Source organism: Fusarium phalaenopsidis (assembly GCF_050370095.1).
Source record: "Fusarium phalaenopsidis strain FUZ10S chromosome Unknown contig_32302, whole genome shotgun sequence".
NCBI classification, from domain to species: Eukaryota; Fungi; Ascomycota; class Sordariomycetes; order Hypocreales; family Nectriaceae; genus Fusarium; species Fusarium phalaenopsidis.
In genome coordinates this window covers 1380205-1404801 of record NW_028145405.1, presented here as the reverse complement: position 1 = coordinate 1404801, position 24597 = coordinate 1380205, and the positions used below count along the sequence as shown (strand labels likewise).

Here is a 24597-nt window from a genome sequence, read left to right as displayed (position 1 = left end):
TTTTTATACCTATAACTACTATTCCGCTTATAATTATACCTATTATAAAGCTAGTCTCGTCAAAGTTATAGATATTATTTAATTAGATACTATACTTTGCGATTATATTCTTAAGGAGCTAAAACTAATTATAAATAACTATTAGATCTTCGCATATAGCTCTTTAATAGTTATATTTATAAAAAAAACCATATCTTAAGCTCTTTATATCACTTAATAAAGTTTCTAGCCTAGCGCTTACCGACTAGTAATATATCGCGGTTAATAAGTAATTAGTTAGCTATTTCCTTAATGCTATATAATTATAGAGGAAATCCTTATAAATCTAGGTCGGGAATGAACTAAATAATAATTTATTCTTCTAGATCTAATAGTTTGCGTGATTTAGGAATCTAATCGCAACGCGCAGATATGCTATTATATCAGACGTGGAGGGTATTATAGTTAACCTAGTAGACCTTTGCGGCGCATTAGAGACTTAATTTTAAGTCATTTTAATAGGCTTGAAGTGTAAGAAAGATATTAGCCTCTTTATTCAACTATAGTATCTTACGTAGTTAAGAATTAATTAATTAAGTAGAATAGTTATAGGTTAAGGGATTTTTAATCGGCATACTTATTAAGTATGTTAAATTAATTATTATAATTATTTTTAATTAAAGAAAATTAAATAAATAACTTCTTATATCTAAAGATTCTTAATATACTTTTTTAATTATTATTTTATAAAATAAAATAAAGCTTTTTAACTTAAAAAGCTTTAAATATAAGGTTAAATTATATAAAATACTTAATTAATTTAAAAAGTTATATCTTTTACTTTTTAATAACTAAGTATTAAGTTAATTATAATATAAATAATATATAAAGTTGTTTTTTAAATTAAATATTATTTATTTTTATAATAATTATAATAAAATTAATTAGCTCTAGATTTAATAATAAAAAGGAGTTTATAAGTTAAATTTATTAAAAATATTTAATTAAATATATAATATACATATCTTAGCCTATATCTATAAGTAATAATAATAATTCTAATAATACTTTTAATAATAATTTTAATAATATAATTATTATATTATATAACTAGAAATTATATTTCTTTAATATATACTTAGAGGCTAGTAGCACAAAAAAGTTACTCTCCACGTCTACTAATAAAGACACATCAGAGAGTATAAGACAATTTAGCGGTAGAGATACTCTAATAGTGATATGTTTTCCAAAATGTCCCTAATGATTCAATTGTAAAGGGGCCGGACTGGGCCGAGTTTACTGGTGAGCCTGCGCTTGATGACGTCCGGTTAGCACGGCAGTAAATATTGGCTCTAATAAGACCTAGTACCGGTATATTCGCACTAGAATGGAAGATGGCTTGCTGAGTGCCGCGGCTGCCAGAAGTCTAATAATACCGAGAGTCTAGAATACGCAGAAAACGCCACGATATTCCAGCCTGACCCAGACCACTGAAAAGGAGCTCCATCCAGTGGTCCTCAGCTTCCCGGCCAATCTCGACAATATGCAAGGGTTGTCAGGCTATAAGTGTCGGCTCTCGTCCATTGCTTCTGCAGAAATATAAAAGAGCTGGTGTAGTACAGAAGCGCCTTTTCATTCCCTCTTTCCTTTTCCTGCCAGAACCAACTGAATTCATTCACCTCTCAACCAGAAGCCCCTTTCAAACCTTGATCGGAAGTCTTCAAGATGCAAATTAAGAGTCTCCTCCTTGTGCCCCTCGTCGCCAGCGGCCTAGTTACTGCGACCCCCTCGCCCAGCAAGCCATATCGCTTTGAGGCACTTGCTTTGCGCTCTGCCACCGACATCCACTTTGCTGTCGTTCAGGCTGCCCACAGCAGCATCTTTTTGAAGCTTCCCCAGCAGAAAGCGACATGTGAGAAGAAGACAGATAACTCTGCCACTTTCTCGATCGTCAATGGCGAGCTGTTCCTTTACGGCAAAACACGACAGCAGATCTACGTTGACCGATCAGGAATGGGTATGTTATTCCCAAATTTCCATTCGCACCGAGCTTCACATTAACTTCTTTTAGGCCAGGGAAAGCTTGGATATACCACTGGTACCCAGTCCGCTCCACGCTATGCGGAACGCAAGGGTTGGGCCATCGACAAGGACGGCGATTTATCTTTCAAGGGCAAGAACCTGGTTGCATGCCCCCACAGTGTCGATGGAGCATGGAGTGTTTGGGTTTCAACTGGAATCAAAACACCTGGAGGCAACAAGGGCTGCTTGGAATTTCTGCCCAGAACAGCAGAGATCAAGAACCCCATTAGTTGCAAGTACACTCAGTAACTACTCGATGAGGAGCGACATGGCAGTTGGTCCCTTATAGGGCTGTGTGCAAATTGGGTAGAGGGAGCCGCGAGTCTGAGCTTGCCGTTATTATAGAGAAAAGCCGATGCCGTCAGTGTTATGAAGCGTGCATAACACCGCCTCTTGTTGTCTTCGATACCTTTGTTACTTGACCTTCACCTAATGATCCACTACAGGCTCCCTCCAGTGCTCGTCTTACGCCTCAATATTCTCTACTCGTCTGCGTAACACAATACTTTGCGTAAAGTTTTATTTAGGTGCCAGTTCGCATGGTACCAAACACTGCCTCTGGAAGTTGCTCCATTGTGAGTAAGGTCTAGCAATGCCACTTACCGAAGTCGCCAGCTAACTGAACAGACTAGGGCGTTTGTCTCAGGCAGGCGTCTCGTGGAGAGTGATTATGAAGGTTCAATGTTGTTTTTATTTGAAGGGCCACCATGTGCGGAACCCCAGCTCATAGAAGAATTGAATCAGTGGGTCAACACTGAACAATAAGAAACATTATTTCCGCAAGCCATGTTTATGAGTGCATGTGAGCTATTCTATCGGGCTCCTATCTTGGACCCGGGCATGACAAGATGCATACCAACTAAAGTGTCACACAGGGCTATCATTGATGTTTCAATGGAGGTATTGTTCTGTGGAATTTGAGAAACTCGTCAAGAAAACACGACGAAACAGTACTGATATTAGATGATGTTCATTTCTTCAAACAGCTTGGAAGAAGCTTCGAGTCTAAAAGATGGAAACGGAGCTCTCTTCAGACACAGCAAACTACTCGGAGAAAAAGCATGGCCACACCCCAATTTATAGGTTGTTCTAGATCCTTACGCAAAGTCACTAAGCTGACTCACCACACTTGACCATTAGCATGGACCTTGGGCACAACACAGTGGCATTGCGGCTCCAGGCTAGAGCACCAAGGCATTGGACTATCCATAACTCATGTTTCAGAGCACAAGAACCAACTTGGTATATGCCTCCGGCTTTGGTTCCATGAACTCTCAGGCAATCATCGAGTTTTGGAGCCCTGTCGTAAACGTCTACGCCATTGCTAGACTAATACGAAAAAAAAGGTAGATTTTGAATTGGAAGACATTCAAACCGCTCTCTCTGTTTTCTCTTAACTCTCTGCATTTAAGAACTTGAACCACAAGAGAACTCGTCGCCTGTTTGCTAACATCCCCACCCCTTTCATTTGGAGTGCCCTCCACAGCGGAGAAAACAGCAGCTTTGAAGTACTAGCCACAAAAGATACTGTCCAATACTGGAGCTTGTCTATGGCTTATAAGATAATATGTGCCATGTACTGGTGGATAAGGCATATGTACTTAGGTGAAAGTATACGGCTGTGGAAATTGGTTGGTTGGGATGCATTAGCTGTGTTAAGCAACGCACGCAATAGGATATCCAAGTCTTATGTTATCACTGGTCACCAATCTTGCCAGCCTCTGTAAACAGCTGGGTTGATATTGCTTAATAGCTGTAAATCAAATGAAGAAGTCTTGGTCGGTGGCAGCTGGTCCTTGCAATTATTATAAGTTTGGAAAAGGGTTAAGAGAGGAGGCGAGCTGCATAATAATAGCAACGCAACAATACTAAACACAAAGCGTCACATTCTTGTATACCTTGTCTTTTAAATTTGCCTTGCATTCATCGCTTGTAAACTCTCACGTGCATTTAAACCTGTGACAGGCTGAACTGCTTCTACCCCTGAGCCCTAATGGAAGTAAGCAATGGCCAACCATGTCGAACCTGTTCTCCCTGCGTCACGATCAACCCGTACAGATAATTGGGCATATTCAATCACCGCTATTTCTCCAATGCCCCCCGATGGTCTCCAACAGCCAGAAGGCGATGTAAAGCAGCCCATAAGGTAGAGTTTCGTCTGGAAACTACAACTTAAACCCAAAGGTCTATGTAAGCACCGCCAAGCCGGTCGAGGGGTTTCCCGCTCGAGCCCAACCCTATAGGCATCAGCGGGTATTCAGCCTATGAACATTCAGTTTACCTAGCCAATTCTGTACATATAGAACCGAGACATTCCCTCCTTTCAAGGTCCGGCGCAATCGACTATTAACTATGCATGAGAACTGTTATTCCATCTCGTTGCCAAGCAGCCATTTCCTAGCTATTTAATTCATCCCAGTGGTGTGTTTTGGCATTGGAATACAGTTGATTTCGAAGGGTAAGCGAGTCAACGTTGACCAGCCAGTGAGTCTGAGGTCAACTGTCATCGAGCCAACGCAACAATGAGTCTACACATCCTAACTATCTTCGGCTAAGCACGAGACAATGCCGACAACGGGCAGACATCAAGAGTTTATCTGGACAACAAAAGATACCTGCCATCATCTCGAAACAATTCGAGCTCCTCTGATTAAAAGGTGGCGGGATTCCATCTCTGGAATGGTGACGTGACGGAAAACACGTAGGAAAAATACCACGGTGTCAATATATGTGAAATTGTGAACCACAACCAGAACGTAACGTTATCGCGAAAGAGGAGAGGGGACAGTCTGACAAAGCGAAAAGCGAAGAATTGCCGAAGGACGTGCCGAGGATGATCGCCCTGGCGCTGAGGGCGGGGACACATGGAGATAGGACTTTCGACCAGGTACCAAGCGAAATGTCATGCGCGATTGACGGTTGCACAGCATAGTCAGAGATCACGTTGATATGTATCTTGCTGCGGGAAAGAAAGCTGGAGGAATTGTCCGGGGCATAGAGACCAACCATTATTGTGTGCCCTCCTTTCCCAAGCCTTGGCTGACTGGCTGATGCTGGACGCCCGCCTTCTCGGTTAGAGGCCAATGATAAGGGTGACGACGCGTCGTGCGAAAACGATAGCGCCTTGCTAGCCCAACCTTGCTCCTGTTGGTGTGAGAGGGGTCCCTTGTTTCGAAGGAGTCGACCAAGAAGCCAACGCAGGTTAATCTTTGGCGTGAGTCAGCCATTGTGCTCCCAGATGAGTTAAGGGGGGCTGCCGAATCATTTCGCCTGCGGGGTAGGCATATGGGGCCTCTATTGGCTGGGAGTCCGACATTGGCTCGCTCCCCTTTTCACATTCTCTCCTTTTCCATCATCGCGTCAGCTTTGACCATCTTATCGCCTATCAAACCCCCAGGACAAGCTATGACTCGAATGGGCTCCTCCTAGACAAGCTCGAGGCGTTTGGTTTGAGGACGGAGCTTGACGGGGTTGACACGCTGACGCCGCCAATGCACCACCGATGCACCATTCCGTAGGGGGCAATGAGCTACCAGCATTGCCTGCTTAGCCCCGGCTTCTGTCCATGTTCCCCGGATCCCTGCGAACAGGTCTGGCTATCAAGACTCTACCAACGCTTGCGGGGGTGAGGAGACGACCAGGACAGTCCGTGAGGGTTGAGCGATAGCTGGCTCAGGAGGTTTAATCTAGTAGAGTTTACGCAGATATAACACAGATAAGAGTTGGGAGAAACTCTGATGCTTGATCCCTCCCCCTCCTCATATTCACCAAAAACCTTAAGGCTTGGGCGATGCGACATGCTCCCGTCGACACTTGTCATTTCACGCCGCTAGCAAAAGACGGTTTGCCTCGTCTCCAACAATTAGGTTCAAGACTCTAGGATAGCGGGCCTTAAAGGGCAAAGCCTGCTTGACTATTGCAGGCCACAATGACCTTTCCCCGAATCCCGAGAGCTCCAGCTCCACAACCCCCCGTGGGGAAAGGCCCAAGCTCCAGGGTCAGCTTGTTGCCCCCATCTCCGCTTCTCGGACCCAAACTTCTCCTCGACAACCAACTGCCAACCCAGCGAGCGGGTTTGGGTCTTGATAATCGACGTCTGCGACCCCGTCAATAGGTACGCACGGCTCGCATATCATTTTCCACCCAAGCCAGTTGCCTGAAACACGCACGCTTGGCCATGGCCCCTTCTGGCGACGCAAAGAAGGCTGCCGGCAAAGATGTGGGGGACATCATAGGCCAAGAGAATGTCGCCCCCAAGAGCCAGCCAGCCCGCCAACCCAGCAAACAGCAAGTACGCCATCGCGCTTCTGTCGCCTGTGCCTCATGTCGTGACCGAAGAATCCGATGCGTGGTCCCCAAGGACCAAACCACGTGCACAGCATGCCAGAAGACGGGCGCCGAATGCATCATCAAGAACGATGACGAGAGGAGACGGTACGGACCAAGGTTCACTGCGAGAGGCCCTTTGCTGACAATACCCCCTCCTAGGCCTATCTCCAAGGCATACATGTCCTCTCTATCAGACCGGATCTCCATGCTAGAGGGCATGCTGCTGGAAAAGGGGGTTGTGCCGCCTCCTGCGTCTCATCCCCCCAAATCAAGGCACGAGCCTTCAGGTGGGCAACCAGAAGACACTGTCCCGGCGGCGAGCAACCAAAGCTCGCTACCAAAGCCAGAGAGGGCGTCACCAGGGCACAGCCTTCCTTCACCATCAGACTCCCGCAATGAAGACTACATGGCTGCTGGAAGTGACCACGATGATGGAAATCTATCGACTATCATCAAAGAGGAGTCACCGATACGGATTCTGGACCCGCAGCAGGAAGACATCATTCACCGTCTGCTCTCCACCAAGGGGAACCTCTCTTTCGACCAAATTTCTGGAGGACTACGCTTCTTTGGTCCCACCGCCAACAGCCACGTGTATGCTGGGTCCTCAGATCATTACGATACTCGTGAGCCTCCAGAGCAGGTCCGACAAGCAGAATGCATCATCCGATCTCTGGATCCTGAAACTCATGATTACCTCGTCGATAATTTCTTCCAATACTATAATTCAGCGATCCAGGTCATCGACCGAGAAGCCTTCGAGGCTGACCGCCAGTCTCCGTATCCCAAGTTCTACTCTCACTTCCTTCATGTTACCATTCTGGCGATGGGTTACCGATCTGCCGATATGGACCGAGAAGACATGCGCAGGATTACTTTGAGACGAAGAGAGAGCACCCTTCACCGGGAGGCAAAGGCAATGCTTGACAGTGAGTTGGAGCGGCCTGGAGGTATCCCCAGTGTTCAAGCACTTTTGCTTCTTGGCGACCTAGAGTGTGGTGTTGGCAGGGATAACACCGGCTGGATGTATTCAGGTAAGAAATCAACAGGGAAGAGAATTTCGATGAGTATATGCTCATTTCGCTTTCAGGAATGGCAAACCGCCTTGCGTTTGATATTGGCCTACATCTCGACTGCACAAGCAAGATGTCTGAGCAGGATACCAAGATTCGGAACATGGCTATGCAAGCCTGCGTTATCTATGACAGATACTGGGGTCTCTTTCTTGGAAGGCCTTTGGCCATCAAGAGCCAAGACGTTGATCTCTTGTCCAACCGCTTTTCTCAGCTTATATCCATCGGCCTCGATCCGCCTAAGCAAGACATGACCTCGGAGATCTACGAGCAACTGATCGAGTTGATGGAGCTAGCAGGACGGATCGTCGAGATAAGAGACCTGACAGGCTCAAACCGAGACTCAAGTGCAGGCGAGGCGGAGGAGAATCGATACCTGCAAGTCGTCAATCTTGATAGACAACTCCAAAACTGGTACCGAAGACTTCCGGAACGCCTTTCTTGGAAACCAAGCAACCTCAAAACAGCGCCTTACAGCTTCTTCCTCCTTCACCAGCAGTACCATGTTACTATGATTCTCCTTCATCAACCATGGGCCAAGTACGGCTCCATCACCGGGGATGGTGCTAGCACGGGATCCCATTCAAGTCCAAAGAGTGACCACACGGCCAGCACCGACGATTTTGGGCATCAGCTGGGGTCTATAGTTGCTGATGCTCCCTTGGGTATCGGTTGTACTCAGAGGCTCGGCAACGAGAGTCGTACCTCGTTGTCTCGCAGCATCTGTACCCAGCAGGCAATCCGTGTGGCCCGCATCTTCTGGCAGCACCGCCAGAGGTTCGATGGGCGCAAGATCTTCGTGACAGGGATGCAGCATGCCGGAGCCGCAGCCATTGCGTTGATTGCAGCCCTCACCTACCAGCGGAATGAGCCGGACCGCCGGACATACGTAGGCTATCTAGAGATTCTATCCGATGCAGTTGGCGACATGAGTTACGCATACCATCCGGCCAGCAGGATGGACAATCTTCTCAAAGCCGTGCTTGATCAGATCAGAAACAGCATGGCCGAGTCAGCTCAATCTCCCAAGGACAGTACAAGCTATAAAAGCGCCAGCAGTGTTGCTGATAGTGGCACAAGTGGCTTCTCTATTCCGAGCGACTTGCCCTCCTCTACGATTCCGTTGAGACGGGAAGCTGCAGACCCCGAGCTTGGCAAACCAGTCAAAAAGAGGCGACCAACAAATAGTAGGGAATCTTCAGAGTATGCTCCTCCGCGGCCACCATGCTCCGCCGTTTCAACTCAGCCACCACCCAACACCGACAAGGTGCAGAGTTTCTCCTATGGTCCCACTCAGCAGCACCAACCGCAGTTCGACTCACTACTATTCTCCATGGGCATGAACGATCCATCTGGGCAGTTGGATCTGGGCTTTGTCGGTGGCGCTGCAATCGACATGGATCCCAATGGTGATGCCTCGGGTGGCTTGTTGGGAAGACCGGAAGCCATGGATCTTGGCATCCCTTCCTCGAATAGCTGGAACTTGAGCACGATGCAAAATGCTCAAGGTTTGGTTTCCTACGATACTCCAATCGACTGGACTTCAGGAACAGCAGGGCTCAGTGCCAGTTCAGTGTTGAATCAAAGCGCAGCCCTCTCAAGTGGCATCATGTCGGGGGCTCCCGCATTTGGCTCAATTAAAGATGAAGGTAGATCAGCCAGTGACAGGAAAGGCGTGGATGCAATGGGAATGAAAATGTCCACCATAGATACCAGTTGGATGGGTGGTGGTGATATGAGTTCGGCAAGCCCTGCAGGTTTGGGCAATTTGGTCCAGAATGCAAACAAGACATCACAAGGTGATGATGGAAGCCAAAGGAACCACTCTTTGGACTTTTTCAGCTTTTCATAGATTTTTGTCAGTGGGAGGCTTGGTGTGGGAATACCCTCATGTCGATTGGAGTTTAGGGGTGGATTGTTCAGGTCTAACAAAGTGAGCAGGTTTGAACTTGGAATTATATTTGCTACGAGATCACATACGAAACATCAGTAAGATTAAGATGGCTTGCAAACAATGGAGCAAGCCAATTTCACAAAGTTGACACTCGTAGTGCATTTCATGTCATGGTGTTCATCAAAGTGGCAGTGTCCAATGCCCAATTCAGCTCGCCATTCAGGAACACATTTAAAGCTCAAGTGATGTGAAAAAGCCTGCTTCTTCTATGGTTTATTTGCAGATAATCTTAAACGAGTGCTAAGTGTTTCTGCGTGCTGCATTTTCTTCAACTTGCAAACTTCATGTGTGGATATCAGACGAAACAGAGACCAGCTGCTCAGAGTCCACCGAATATCGACAAGAACTCTCCATCAAGTCCCCATATCAGTTGGTAGTGAAGCCGCCATCACACACAATGCTAGCACCTTGCATAAAGCTATTCATGGGAGAGGCCATGAGAACGATACTATCACCCACCTCCTCCATCGTCGCCAGCCGCTTCAACGGGGTTCTGGCAAGATCAGCCGCGAGAGGGGAGTTGGGGTCTTGGGCCATCGTGTTTCTGAGCAAAGGCGTTTCGACGTATCCGGGACAGATAGCGTTGATCCGGATGCCCATGCCGCCGTATGAATTGGCGTCTGCTTTAGTTAACCCGATAACTCCTACGAGAGTCAGTCTGGAGAAACACTGGGTTTCCAATTGGAGTCTCTCCGAGTCCGTACCATGCTTGGAAGTTGTGTAAGCAGTGTGAGCCATACGGTTGCAGGGCGCAACAACGGCAAGCATGCTTGCAACGTTAACGATCCTTCCGCGGCCGTCTCTTGGCCCAAGGTCCCTGCTGATTCTTAGTATCATCACAAGCTCTGGCTGCATCATTGTCATACTCCTGCTTGACCATAACTGCAAGCTCCTCCTTTTGGCAACGATATACACCCTGCAGATTCACGTCAAGAACCCCCAACCACTCGTCATTCTCGATCTCGTGGGTCTGTCGACCGCTGCCGCTAATGCCGGCATTGTTGACGGCGATGTCCAGACGCCCAAACTGAGCCACGACTTTTGCGATTCCTTCCTTGACTTGGGATGGGCTACGAACATCAAGGTGCAGAGTCAAAATCTCAACGCGAGGAAACTGCCCCTTAAGGGCAGCGTTAGACGTCCGCAAAGCCTCCAGGTTTATGTCCGCCAAGGCCAGCTTGGTGATGCCGTGTTTCGCAAAGGCGAGAGCAGTGTGCTGCCCGATACCTAGGGCGGCGTGATCAGCAGGTGAGTGGCGCTAAGAGTGACGGCTCCAGACCAGCGCGGGATCAGGGACGCATTCCCCGAGAGACACGCGACAATGGATTGGACCCGGTGATCCGAAAGCGGCGGGACTTACCGGAGGCGGCGCCGGTGATGAAGGCGGATCCACAGAGGAGGTTCGTCATTCTCAAAAGATAGCTCCTGCTATAGCTGCACCTGAATGCAGTAGAATCATCAGCCCATTCCCAAAACGCGCCAGGACAGCAACAGGAGCCGCCGAGGCCATCTGTTGGGCGAAGGTGGCTCCACCAAGGATCCAGCGGGGTGCCTTGTTAGAGAGAAGCTATCAGGCCAGGATCAGTTGCGATAAGGATCCACTCGTCACGACATCAGTTGAGCCTCATAGGTCTTGCATACTGGTTCCAAGAAGGCATGTATAGGTCAAGTTGGGGGACACACAAGACTCGAGCAGGACGGCTCGAGTCTAATCTTGATAACCCATGAATAGGTAGAGGAACGGGTTGGCGGCAACATGGGCGAAGGTCATCACCAGCCGTTCGTCCGGATTGGATGGACGAGAAGTCGAGAGAAGGTGAATCGGGCTACAAGGTCTAACAACGAGAGTGGGCGGGTATTTGATGTCGTAACATGTCGAGTTCCAGAGGCTCAATAAACCCAGGTCGTGTTTTTATGGCGAATCGAGAATATCGGCAAGGGAGAATCAATACGAACTATAGATGGATTCATATTCAAGCCGGCGATGGAAAGGTTTCTATTAAACAAGTCAGAATGCCTTAATGCACCAGACAGGCAAGATGTGGGTGGCATGATGGGAATGGTCAACACCCGCTGGACTGTGAACCAGCGGGTATTCAAACATCACAGACGTGTTGACGATGATGAGAAGGGAACGGCAGACGGCGAAAGGTGGGGACGAATAGAAATGAGACGACATCATGCGTCAACCCGGATGGAAATTGAACAACCCCGGCATGAAAACAACGAGGGACAGGCAGTGGGGGTTCATGGTCTGGACCATCTCACCCGCCACCAAACCATAGACTAACCCCACGAGGCATCACTTGAGCACCATGTTCACAAACATCAAGACAAACAGATGTGAAAATCATTTCATTCGTATGGGTCTTGTGGACAATGCGTCATCTACCCGGGTATGCTATTGTAATGTACAAAAGGAAAAAGCCTTTCAGCGGCTCGACTAAAGGACATGATGTACTTAGGGCTTGGGCTCGCCGTTGAACCGGGCAATACCGCTTCGGATGCCCTTGTCAACAGACTTGGCCATCTTCTCCAGAGGCAGACGATCCTCCACTCGCTGAACCATCTTGGCCACAGGAGGCTCAATGCGCTGGACACCTCGCTCGACGGGAGGAATGAAGTAGCTGACGTTGCGCTCCCATCGAGGAGCCCACTTGTTGGTCTGGTTGGATAGACGCTCTTCAGCGCCGGGCATGACGAGGTAGAGAGGGGTCAGGACTCCAACACCGGCAGCGCCCATGCAGAAGATCTCTGAGGGGCGGGCTGCGGGAAGTCGTGGGACGCGGTGAGGCATGTTGTGTGTTGGTGGTAGGGTGGCTCTTGGTATTCTAAGGTGAATGGTCAGCGACATGTAAGCCTGTTATTGATGGATGATGGCATCGGAAATGGATTGTGTGGTTGGCTGGAGGGGAGAGGCATTGAGGATGCGGCGAGAATGAGGGAGTCAAAATGGGCACTCACTGTTGTTAATGGAAATCCAACCGAAGAGCGTCGACTGGATCTGATGAAGGGATTGTTTGGAGAGAAAAGGCAGCAACAAGGAGTCAGAGGTAGGTCTGTGTTGGCTGTCGTTGAAGGTGATGATTGTTTGGTGGCTTTGATGGCTGTGATGATGGAAAGAAGAGTTACAAAGTCCAAAGTCAAACAGAAAAGGGCAGTTGCCTCCGTTATATATGTGCAACCTGGTCTGTTGTAGGCTTCTTACAAACATGGAGCGGGGTAAGGCGCGTGAGCCCTCGAGGTGCGTACCTGCGAAGGAGAGACACAACGGCGACGAGGCGAAGAGACAACAAGACGGGTATACTTGCCAGGTCATGGCTTGGGGGGGACGATACCTCGAGTTGTGGGCATCCGGTGCAGGGAACGATGGTACATAGTAAAGTACGTACTGTGCTGGCGGACAAGGTTGCAATCCAGCGCGGATGGCTTGTAATCTCGCCCAATCTCAAACTCTCCGGCAGGTCGAGACAGATGGTGATTCGTCGCGGACCTGTTCGTGCCCTCCATTACGTCGTGTCTCTCCTCGTGACTTACTTGGCTGTCGCTCAAATCCTCATTGCGGTTGGTCAGCATGGTTCTGAAAACAGTATGAGGCGGCGCAAGCAGAGAGGAGGGCTGCAGCGAGCAGGAGGCGGCCGTCGAGGACGGCGCTATTTCCTGCAAAGTGGCCACGCCAGCGACGCCTCAGAGTCATTGTTGTTGACGCGAGGTCCGGGGTGATGCAGGAGGATCTGCTCCCTCAGTCGAGATTGAGGTGCTGTGCTGAGGGTGGGTGGCTTGGGTAAAAGAGTCTCAAAGGATTGGCGCTGGGCTGCGATCAAGCTGTTGAGTGTTGCATTACGATCCCGTTGTTCCTGAAGCGAGGCAGCTCTCCGTCAGGGCAAACCATCGAGGAAAGCCTCCCAGCCTGCCTCAGTCTCAGAACCCCAGACGTCAGGGCACACATGTTCGAGGTACGTGGCAGGGGAGGGCAGGGACTTGCAGGGAACAAATGAATTGGTCTGGAGCCGACAACGACCCCGCCGGCAGATGTCCACAGTGGCGTGTTTTCTACGTCGACAGTCGCAGTCGCAGGCCGCTCCTTCCTGGGGTCGTTCGACGATTCACTCGGCTTGTGTTGGAAATGCAAGACTCAGCTCAGAATTGGGATCAATTGATGGAGATAAAACGGTGTCCCAAGCCCGTTGCACGGCAATGCTTACGGGAATGAGTGAGCATGTTTGTTTTTTATTCTGGTAGCATTCAATGGCATCGACAAAGCAGGAAGGTGCAACGCAGGAGGGAAGAATGCCCCTGCCCGCACCTTCCTCTGTGCCACTCTGCCGTGTTTGCTCAGTGTCTTGGGCCAGAAGCCACCGTCCCCCAAATTACTACTCATTTCAACGCCTAATCCCCTACATTTCAGCGTCTCATCGCTATCCTAAGGTCTTTCGCAGTCCATCAATCACAGTCTCCAGCAACCAGAGGGTCCCCAAGCCCCCTGAAGCGTCTCCACTAAGCCCGCTAAAGACCCGCTTACCCCAGATTCACGGCACTTAAAACGGCGCGATCCTGTTTCCCCGCTTCAGCGAGACCCACCGCTGTGCTTATCACTCCAGAGCCACTGAAGTCAGCCAACATGGCCTGCTCACACCACCTCTTGCCCCAATCGACGCCCGGATAAAGGGCATTACGGGGCTCTGAGGAACTGAAAAGGCGGGAGGAAGCCCCTCCCCGAACGCCCGCTGCCGCGACGACCTGGTTTCGTCGGAAGACGTAAAAACGTAAAGTCGATAGAAGCTGGGAAACCTCGACTCGATGATTAGAAATCACTTTGAAGCACGATTGAGCTCTGGATTGGCTTGATGGTCCTCTCCCAAGATAAACATCAACTCACTCACTACACGAAGGCCCTCGGGCGTCTGACGGATTCCAGCTGGTCGCGCTGCACTTCAGATGGTGCGCTGCCCCAGAATACTTTGGCCACATGTATCTTTCTTGACACTCTCTCCCTTCCGTCCCAGCCGCACCGTGTCACACAAGACACCTAAACTGTCAGCACCATCTCGGCCCATTCTGTTGCATCAGGCCTAGTGCCATTCTCCAGAGGCGCAGCATTCGACTGAGTGTGCTCATTTCACTGAGAATCAGTGGCCGAGCTCTGCTTCTGAACTCGAGAGCTATTCTGACGAAGGCGCGCGTTTATTCTACCAATCTTGCACCTCCAGACTCGCGAAATTCTGATGGGAGACGGAGACAGCTGGAGGCATTGATGCCTGGGAGTTGGCGGTCTGGCAGGGCACCGATCCGGGGAGCGACAAATTGTGGGCACCATGGATGAACCAACCTGCCTACCATTCTCCACAGCATGTTCCTCTGCAAGCGAGGTCGGGCCATACCTGGGCACATATCCGACGGGCGGCCTACAGCCTGCCAAGTGGGTGAGTAATGGCGGTTCTGGGCACGCCATTCGACAGCACTGGCCAAGCCATTTGACCTCTTCAAGCGAGCTGGGGCAAGGGCCAACTCATCGAGAGTCCAGACTGCCGTCCCCTTGCCACTTCAAAGCTGAATGCCCAACCCGGGCCAAGAACCGGTTCGATGATGATGAGGGCTACAACGAGTTGTCCCTTGCATTCAATTCTCCGGATGCGTTCAAATGTCCTCTAATTCTTTTTTTCAAATCCATCCAACGAATGCCCGTTGAGATTTTTCCAAACCTTGAACTTTCCGGCCTTGAGTCCAGAGACTTGAAACTCTTCAAGTGCCCCCACGCTCCTTGGTGGCTCATCTAGTCCCAAATAGTCTCACGTTTCTCTATCCCATAGGGTTATGTGTCCTCGAAACTCGTGATGATGATAGATGTCTCTGGATCACTATTCTCCTGGAACAGCTTTCAAGATGTCTCTTCTTTCCGAAATCCAGTGACATAACCATCCCCTCGGCCTCGAACAGCATTACCAGCGGGCCACTTTATCAGATCTGACCAAGAAAAGCAGTCCAGCATTCCGTTTCTACTACTGCGCCTTTCAAACTGTAACAAATCCAAGTACGTGAGCGAGCATTGTTTACTGGATCAATGGCCTATTTTATCTGCTCTTAAGCAGATGCTCTAACTTTGTTTTTTATCAGATGGCTTTCAAGGCAGGGAGTCCGATTCATGATAAAGCGCAAGCTCATGCGATTCCTGAAGCCCTGGTAACGACAGAGCTTCCGGCAATTCTGGTAGGGTTCTGACACACAAAATGATTCTCCTTCTCATATCATACACTTCAACTATTAGATACATGGAGTCCCAGAAGCTCTTGTCTTTCTGCAAGGCTGCTTTAGTTGATATTACGTCTTTGAACGTCCACTACGTTGGTATCGGGCCAACCCTACAGGAACACGGCTCCTCTGAACAAGCTAAAATGGGGTTTCGATCAGTTATGAGAACCCAGGAAGGCCAACGTACGATATAGCAAACGGAGCTTTCATAACGTATATCCTTGTCCAGTGGTTCGTTTCAGATTATCAATGATCATACAGGCCTACTTGAAAACACTTGGCAAAGCCTGTAAACAGGCACATCAATTCGCAGAACTCGGGCCTACGAACCTCATAGTCGTTAGCACAGTGGCGGATTCAAAAACCAATGCCAATATTGTTCTGCTACAGAGAAGTTCATCTTGCGGGGATTTCATTGCAAAAAAAGGGCAGGGATCACTAGAAAAAGAGGCTTTAGGGGGAAGATGGTGACACGACCAAGTCATCAGAATTGCAAAATAGTTTGGCGAGATTCCAAGCATCGCCCGAAGGAGGCATGCGCAATTTCAGTGCAATCAAAGCCTCTTGATACACAGATAAGAGGGTTTCTGCCTCATCAGCTAGCCCAGTCACAGATGTCTCATGGTAGAACCATGACTGTCCATACAACCACGTGAAAAATCGCCCAGGTTGAACGTCGAGGAGCCATAAAAGAGTAAGAATAGTGGGTGGTGATCTTGAGGATTGAAGAGTAAACATTAGAGCCCCCGGCACATTGCCATGCCTGACAAGGCTTTCTCTGTCGCTTCGCCCATTTCTGTTCTAGGCTGAAATGAGTTCAAGGCCGTTGTCTCGTTGCGAGATGCCGGAGACGGATACATGAAGTTGGCCTTGAGCAGGCGGTTGGTGGTTAAGAGGTGTGTGGTGTGACCCCAGACGTAGGGTTCGTGTCAGAGCAAAACTCTGAAAGGTTGAGAGCGCCGTGTCCTCCTTTTCATTCCCCATACAAAGTCCCATCACCTTTGCCATGGTGGATTAGCCCGTCATCGCAGCATCCGTGTCCTTGCCTTCGTCGGCGCCGCGCACCCACAGGACGTTATTGCACCTGCAGTGGTCCTCCATTAGCTTGTCATCGTCGCGTCTAAAAAGAAGGGGGAAGATCATACCGAATCAACACTTGGCCCAGAGAGCCAGTGGGCTTGTCGGCGATGTACTCCTCGGTACCAGAGAGCTGGAGGTTCATGTAGCTGTCAACAGAGACGAGGGTGCCCTTGTATTCCACCTCGCCCCATTTTAGGCGGACAAGAACGGTCCTGCTGACGAGGTCCTGTAGCATAGGACGGGGGTTGAGGGGTGCGAAGCTCATCTTGGCGGTGTTGATGAGCGTGAGCGACGATGTTGAGGTTGGTGAATGAGCTTTCAGGTGGCTGCGAAAGGACAGGCGCGTCCATGCTCATTAGGTTTAGTGTGACAGCGCTGCCTGAGGAGAAAATTTGCCAGACCGACTCGGCTTTACTGCGGCTATTCCCACAGTAAGCTGGAGGCGGGGCGGGGCGGGGCGGGGCGGAATCTTGGCGGAGAGCCAACACGACTTGACGCGACGCGACGCGGTTGGGTCACTGACACCAAGCCTTCCTTTAATACGGATGAACGCTCATGGCCCTGAGCTGTTAGTGACCCCCCTGACAGGTACCCAGAGGGTGGTGACCAGCCAGCTTGCTGGTCCAAGCTCCGAAGATTAGAAACACGCATGACACCTTCGCTGTATCCAGGAATTGGTACCATCCTCAGGGAGGCCGCAAACAACTGTGACCCCAGAGAGTCCAACGCAGCAACGTCAAATAATCACCACAACCAACCACATCAAATGCGCAGATGGAAAATTAAGATGGGCAAGCAATCACTTGACAGTGAAGATGAGACGCCCATCACCAGTCGCCTTCAGAAGAAATGGATGCGCTTTTCGCTTCATCTCAGGCATGCCATCGCTTTCACTGTTGTGTATGATGTGAACAATCTCATTTTTCCAGCGCAGACCCTACAGAAACACTAACAGATAACAATGCTATGGATTGAACGGATCAAAGTTTAGCTATCTTTTCAAAAAAAAAAAAAAAAAAAAAATCTCCCTTTACTATTAAGCGTGACTTTATCATGGTGAGTTTATCACACTACCACAGGAGAAACCAGATTATTCCATCATAGATAGGTAGGTATTTGTACAATGATAGTTATAATCTGTTAACTTGGAATCGGATAATATACACAAGAAAAGAGTACTCTATGCCATACACCTCGCCTGATGAGAATCAAGTCCAGCCAAACTCGGCAACCTTTGGCCTACGCCATGCACGACAGAGTCTTGCTCTAAGCACAAGCCAACGCAGCCAGGGAAAGACTCCGCCAGCCAGACCATTGATAGCACCGTCAATGGCGCCGCCGACTGACGTTATAGTATCACAGACACCCTCACCTCCATCGTCAATGTCAATCTGGATGCTGACGGACATGTCTGGAAGGAGGCTGCCGTCATCGTTCTCAACTCGGACAACAATGAGATCAGTCGCCGTGTATTGGTCGGCGCATTCCTTTTTTCCAGCTAGAAAGATGTGAGCACAGTTCTACCAAGTTCGCGAGAGTCATGCGGTACGAGAACAGGGAATAAATCCCGATACAGCACAGCCATTTCCGACGTAATAGCTAACACCTTGCTCGAAATCGTATTGAGAGGCACCAGAAACAGCCTTGACAATTTCAACGAGGTCATCTCTGCTTCCCTGTTCTCCAACACCGTTGAAGCTACCCTCAACAGCGAGAGTAATTGTGGCGGGCCTCATCTCTCCGTTTTGGATGACACCGGTCGCGTACTCGATCTTGTTCTCGCTGTTGCATCCATTCGAGGGGCATTCCTCCTTGATCTTGCCAAAGGCGTACCAGGGCGGGTTGTAGCCATAGACAACCTTCTTGTTGCCAATGTCGACGTGGGTGTTACCACCATCGGGGTTTGTCCATGCATCTTCGGCGGCAGCGCCAATAGCGAGAAGAGCAGCAGAAATGCAACCGGTAAACTTCATCTTGCCGGATAATATGGTGACTAAAACTGAGGTATGCGGCTACTAGTTCGGGCTTGTATAGTTAAGGGAGGTTGTGTTATTCTAGGTGGTGAGTTGGTGGTGACCTGACAAGGATTGCGATGAAATGGCGAGAGGAGCTGATATTATTTATATAGAAGAAAAGCCCCGGACATCAAGGCGACGCTTCTGGATCACACAGATACTAAGGCAGGGCCCAAGGCTGGCCCAGCCCATTCTCACTGCCCTTCCGGGCTGAAACAGACACCATCAGTAGAGGATCACTACACAACGTGGGAAGTTTATGGGGAACACAACCGCTTGATCCACCATGTACTACATCGGATAAATCCACAAGGGTCTATTCAGGGCAGAAACCTCCAGCCCTGGCACTCTCCAGCGAACAATATGCCCATTCAGAGTAAAAGAGTATGATGATCGTGGGACCCAGCTACTCTTTCCTTCTGTGTGCCATCATGGGTGTACCCGAACCAGCCGGGGATGAAAAAGGACCAAAGCTGGTTCATCTGCAGGGCTTTCCCAGCTTCCAGTGACATTCAGGGCATTCTCAATTCTATCGACATACGATTGTCTCAACAACGCACCATAGTTTCCAAGCTCGTTTCTAGTCTCTGAAGCGGGCATCGTGGGAGGAGACGATGTCTGCCTTGGCGTTTCCCCCATTGGGAGATTTAAGGATCAACAATTCTCAGACTCCAGGGTATGAGGTCACCATTCCCCAGAGGAGTTTCAACCATTACTTGATTATACGATTAATATGCCTAATCCTGGTAATGGTTGTGGCAATCGGATGATTGAGCCCCTGTTCGCTGTTGTCTCGGGATGATATAGCTCATGCGTCCGCTGCCTTAACTACCAACATATTGTCGAAGCGACTCACTTGGCACCGCTATTGGGTGAAATCTTCCAGGTCCCTTGCTACTCCATCAATTCATTAAATTCTATCTAGTAAAGTTTGAGCTATTTGAGCTGCTTATCTTCATTGTGGAAAGAGAATAATACACGTGAAGGAATTACAGGCTATCTTGCAACTTCGCTAGAAAATTTTGCCGCCTGTTTTCCCTCATGTCACTCAACTCTCGCCTTGTCATTTGATATACAATGCGCTCGGGCTGGACACCTGGCTATAATTACGTCAAGATGCATGGGCTGCAGGTCGGCAAGCTGACGATCGGCGGCCCAAAATCCTTCTTGTGAAAACACGGCGATCAGCAATTTACAAGATAGAGAGAAAAAATGAGAAGCAGGCACACAAGGACTTTACACCGGCAGAATGCCAGCGACGTAATATTGAATACCACCTCATTGATTCATGGAACCACTAATGTGAAGACTTCAACGCAGCAGGCTTCATGAATGGGCATGTCGATGAGCCTCTCGATCTAGACACCAGATGTAAAATTGTAACAAAGTTCCAACAGTTCAGATTCAAGATCGACAGTTTCCACGCAAATTGCTTCGGGTTGGTTGTGTGGGGGAAGTGAAATCATCAAGTAGGAGCAGGTACACATGTGATTCAAGTTTCAGCAAATCCTTCGCAATGCACCGTGGTAGACACCACTAAGAGCAGGGTATTTCGATATTATACCACGTTAATCATCAAAGAGGGCATTCGCGCTCGGCGCAATGCTTGCATTGGAGGTTCTTGGAATATGTGATGAATATTGACCAATGTGGCAGGACTAATAATCCCGTCCCCAATTTTTTGTACTCCCGTAAGAATATCTATAAGGGCCATTGATGCTATTCGCTGAACAGGAAGACGAGTATGGAATCGTAGTTTGTTCTAGGGGTGGACAGTTCATTTCACGTTGACTCTACTTCAGCACGAAACCCAGGTTGCGCTGCATTAACCAAGATCATGTCTCTTCGAATCTCCTCCTACGAAGCTTTTGTTCTAAGACATCACTCTGCCAAATGCAACGATACACCCTCTTCATTCCCAGCCAGATTTGGAATCTCGACCAAAGTTGCACACCCCTGACAATCTGTAAGACAGACAATGTCTACGGGTAAAATTCTGTTGATCAACACCCCCATTCTCAATCATCAATTCACGACATCCCAGCGGCTGTTTCGGCAGGAAGCTCCATGTGGTTCATTTATGGCTTTTGGGAATAAGACATTGAGACATAACAAGAGGATTCTCAAGTTGTCAAGGGAATGAATGGTGACTATAGGGTGCCTGGCACGTGTATTTCTCGGTCGATTAATATCTGAACACTCAAGTAGGAAACGAAACTACGCGATAGACTGGCAGTCGTTTCTTGGTTGTAAGTGACGTTATGGAGAACTCTAGCAGACTACCTATAAAAACATTGTGAAGCAAATTGAATACAAATGCAATAGAGGCACAATGTATCCAACCTTAGATCAAACTTTCCGAAGCCCAAGACATTCAAAGCATGGCCAGCAAGAGCTGAGACGTCTCAGCCATTCACTTACCCGGAAGCTCAGCTTTTGTCGAATGAGGAAGGCCAACTACCGAGCTAGGTGTTCATGCCGGTTGCACCGCGCCACAAGATCTCGAAACAGGAAGAGGTTGTGTAGTTGGTACCTCCCGGCGCTCTTCACAAGTGCATGATTGTGCGGAATGGAAGGGTGTCTCTGGTACTTGTACTTGCTCGAATCTCGCATGCACGTGGTGTCTTCCGCCCCACCATTCCAAGCCTCAAACAGCTAGCCGCGTCACGGGAGAGACATTCCACCGACCCGAATGTCGTCCAAGAACTGACTGAATCTGGTGATCCTGCCGTTCGCAGTTCCTGTTCTCCATTTACTTTCGACAAATTCTCGCCTCCGCTCACGGATGGTAGCCGAAGCTTCCAGAGGCAGCTGAAGCAGCTGAGGGTATTAAATGATATTGTTTTCTTGGAACCTGTCCTATCACCATACTCTTCATCGAGCTTTACAGCACAGCTGCAGCTCTAGCTCTTTTAGTCTACCTACGTCACCTTGACCACCACGTCCAACTCGAGAATTCGTAAACATGGCCGACTTCAACGGAACCCCGAGCAGCCTGGGCAGCCAAACCAGCAAGCGGCAGGCGGCCATCCTTGATCGGCATCTCCCAGATGGCTACTCTGCCGACCCTGACGTTGTCTTGGGCCCGTCCCAAGGCCCTGTTCCCTCGGCCTCCGCTGTCAGCCTCGACCGAACCTCCCAAGCAGACCCCGTCGAATCATCCCTTCTTCTGCAGGGAGGTGACATGCATCGCGACATGTTCAAGATCAAGGCTCGTGCAAACTCGATTCGCCGTGCCAACACCTTCTCCCACCACGCCTCTCCGCGCTTGGGCCCTGCCGACGAACTATCATACCCCGAACAGCGTGAGCCTGGTGGCTTCAGACGACACCACTTGCAACTTCGAGCACGACAGAGGCGAATGAGTAGTTACACTGTCGTTGCGAAGAATTTTGTCGATTTCCTCGACCTCTACGGCAGCTTTGCTGGCGAAGATCTCGAGGATGCTGATAGTGAAGACGAATCTGCCATCGACGATCGAGATGAGGCCGATGTGGAACAACCACCTGAGCTCCGGCCACTTCTTGGTCGCAGAAAAAGCTCTAGGAGATTGCACAAGAAGGGCGATGCTACAACGACTAAGACTTTTTTCACGCTCATCAAGGCCTTTATTGGCACTGGAATCATGTTCCTTCCCAAGGCCTTCCGCAACGGAGGCATCCTGTTCTCGTCAATCACCCTCATTGTTCTGTCCCTCGTCAATTGTGGATGCTTTCGGCTTCTTCTTGACTGCCGTGACAAGTATGGAGGAGGTTACGGAGAGCTCGGCGCTGCCATCGTTGGCCCACGGTTTCGAAGTCTGATTCTTGCGTCGATTGCCATTTCCCAGCTTGGCTTCGTCTGCGCTGGACTCATCTTCACGGCAGAGAACCTCTGGGCTTTCCTCGATGCGGTTACTGCAGGCGACCACAACCTGATGCTGAGTGTTCCGACTCTGATTGCCCTGCAGCTGCTCATACTCATCCCGCTTGCCCTGATCCGAAATATCTCCAAGCTGGGACCTGTCGCTTTACTCGCCGATGCATTCATTTTAATCGGCATTGTCTACATCTGGTACTACGACGTTGCAGCTCTTTCTCGGAATGGCATGGACCCAACAGTCAGACTGTTCAACCCCTCTGACTTTCCCTTGACAGTGGGCTCGGCTATCTTTACGTTTGAAGGAATTGGTCTCATCCTTCCGATCCAGTCAAGCATGAAGAAGCCTGAGCAGTTCAGCAACCTCCTCTACCTTGTCATGTTCATCATCACCATCATTTTCACGTCAGTGGGAGCCATGTGCTACGCCACCTTTGGCGAGCGCACCAAGATCCAGGTCATCTCCAACTTTCCTCAGGACTCGCCCCTCGTCAACGCAGTTCAGTTTCTCTACTCCTTGGCAGTCCTGGCGGGAGACCCTGTTCAGCTGTTCCCGGCGGCTCGTATCATCGAGACGTCTGTGTTTGGCGAGCGGGCAACAGGAAAGAAGAGCATTGCGATCAAGTGGAAGAAGAACGCGCTCCGAACGCTCATCGTGGGAGTGTGCGCGGGGGTCAGTATCGTTGGCGCCAGTGATCTGGACAAGTTTGTTGCATTGATTGGGAGTTTTGCTTGTGTTCCTCTGGTTTACATCTATCCGGCGTATCTGCATTACAAGGGGGCTGCGGAAAAGGCTTGGGTCAAGGCACTGGATGTGGCGCTCATGGTAGTTGGGTTCATTGCCATGGTCTACACCACCCTGGTCACCGTCTCCCAATGGATCGACGATGCTACTTGACTGGGGAGGTGATTGGATACGGCACGGACGGTAAAGCGAAGAGAAAAGAAGGCAACTTTAAAAAGGAGGGCGTCAGCGGTTTATTGTTCTGGTTTATAGCGTCTATTTTATCGGTTTATTGCATTGGCTTGTTTGGCGCTAACTAAGGCCTTATCGAAGGTCAATACAGAGGATATTAGCTCTCGACTCGACAGCGGACTGGGGGAGGAGGAAGAGGAGGCTGTGTGCATTTGTTCCTGCATCTTTTCACATTGAGGCTGTACACAGATTGCTTCTCATGATAACTCAGCTTCTGCTACACTGTCCCATTCTGGCTGAACCGAATGTTGGCCTGGGGGTGTGCCATCCATGCTGACTGTTGCTGATTGATACCAAGGCGGCTAACTTGTCCGAGGCGATTGGACTGCAGCATCGGCACTCACTTACAGATGAGGGCATCCGTCAAGGGTCCATCCATCCAGTGTGCCTAGCTCATGAGCTGTCGCTCGGCTCCAATGTGCATGGCCGACTACTGCCAGAGCCGGCATCTCATCCAGGAACGTGTATCCGGCCATGTCTGTTCAAGACCAAGAACTCGTGTATGGCTTTTCTGACCGCTGGACCCTTACAGATTGTGGATCAAGACAGATTCTGCTACTCACATGAAGATGGCCAGCCCCAGGGGCAGGACGAGAAGGAAAAACACGACAAGGGAGCCCCAGAGGCTTCCCGCAAGCGGATGGCGCTCAGGAGAGCTGGATGCTTCCAGACTCTTGGTATTTTCACCTTGTGGGCGGTGGCCACTGAGACATGTCATCCGAAAGCCAACGTCCCCGGGATTGCCTAAAATGGAACAACGGCATGTTGTGCCGGCCCGCCAGCCGGACAAAGGCCTGAGGGAGGGCTATCGGGCCTCTCCAGCTGCAAGAGAAGCTTCTTTTGGCTTTGGGGACCTATGCACCTTTGCCATCTAGAACCTCGTCCCCCTTGTCGCCCTTTCATCTTGACTCTCCTCGCCCGTTCGTCGGCCCCGAGATCTGCGGGGCAGGGATGTATTCCGCACGTGAAGGCTTTTAATGCAGCTGCGTAGCCAATGGAAGA

At 49.6% G+C, this 24597-nt stretch overlaps 7 protein-coding genes across 7 annotated transcripts; 3 read left to right on the top strand and 4 right to left on the bottom strand.

The window, feature by feature from the left end:
• Window positions 1-1704: 1704 nt before the first annotated feature.
• On the top strand, window positions 1705-2310 carry LRP88_07821 (uncharacterized protein; the record flags this gene model as incomplete). Its single annotated transcript, XM_083244336.1, has 2 exons — window positions 1705-1996; window positions 2051-2310. 2 exons carry the CDS (start codon window positions 1705-1707, stop codon window positions 2308-2310), a joined length of 552 nt encoding a protein of 183 aa, XP_083098830.1.
• Window positions 2311-6238: 3928 nt separating this feature from the next.
• LRP88_07820 (transcription factor domain-containing protein) lies at window positions 6239-9043 on the top strand (the record flags this gene model as incomplete). Its single annotated transcript, XM_083244335.1, has 4 exons — window positions 6239-6495; window positions 6550-7424; window positions 7481-8971; window positions 9027-9043. The coding sequence occupies 4 exons, from the start codon at window positions 6239-6241 to the stop codon at window positions 9041-9043; spliced, it is 2640 nt and encodes an 879-aa protein (XP_083098829.1).
• Window positions 9044-9783: 740 nt separating this feature from the next.
• Window positions 9784-10826, bottom strand: LRP88_07819 (SDR family NAD(P)-dependent oxidoreductase; the record flags this gene model as incomplete). Its single annotated transcript, XM_083244334.1, has 4 exons — window positions 9784-10061; window positions 10122-10234; window positions 10284-10644; window positions 10778-10826. The coding sequence occupies 4 exons, from the start codon at window positions 10824-10826 to the stop codon at window positions 9784-9786; spliced, it is 801 nt and encodes a 266-aa protein (XP_083098828.1).
• A 1052-nt stretch (window positions 10827-11878) lies between these two features.
• On the bottom strand, window positions 11879-12214 carry LRP88_07818 (uncharacterized protein; the record flags this gene model as incomplete). Its single annotated transcript, XM_083244333.1, has 1 exon — window positions 11879-12214. The coding sequence occupies one exon, from the start codon at window positions 12212-12214 to the stop codon at window positions 11879-11881; it is 336 nt and encodes a 111-aa protein (XP_083098827.1).
• Window positions 12215-16680: 4466 nt separating this feature from the next.
• On the bottom strand, window positions 16681-17011 carry LRP88_07817 (mRNA splicing protein SMX3; the record flags this gene model as incomplete). Its single annotated transcript, XM_083244332.1, has 2 exons — window positions 16681-16750; window positions 16812-17011. 2 exons carry the CDS (start codon window positions 17009-17011, stop codon window positions 16681-16683), a joined length of 270 nt encoding a protein of 89 aa, XP_083098826.1.
• A 943-nt stretch (window positions 17012-17954) lies between these two features.
• On the bottom strand, window positions 17955-18719 carry LRP88_07816 (uncharacterized protein; the record flags this gene model as incomplete). Its single annotated transcript, XM_083244331.1, has 2 exons — window positions 17955-18244; window positions 18302-18719. The coding sequence occupies 2 exons, from the start codon at window positions 18717-18719 to the stop codon at window positions 17955-17957; spliced, it is 708 nt and encodes a 235-aa protein (XP_083098825.1).
• A 3007-nt stretch (window positions 18720-21726) lies between these two features.
• LRP88_07815 (transmembrane amino acid transporter protein-domain-containing protein) lies at window positions 21727-23517 on the top strand (the record flags this gene model as incomplete). Its single annotated transcript, XM_083244330.1, has 1 exon — window positions 21727-23517. The coding sequence occupies one exon, from the start codon at window positions 21727-21729 to the stop codon at window positions 23515-23517; it is 1791 nt and encodes a 596-aa protein (XP_083098824.1).
• Between the last annotated feature and the right edge of the window lie 1080 nt (window positions 23518-24597).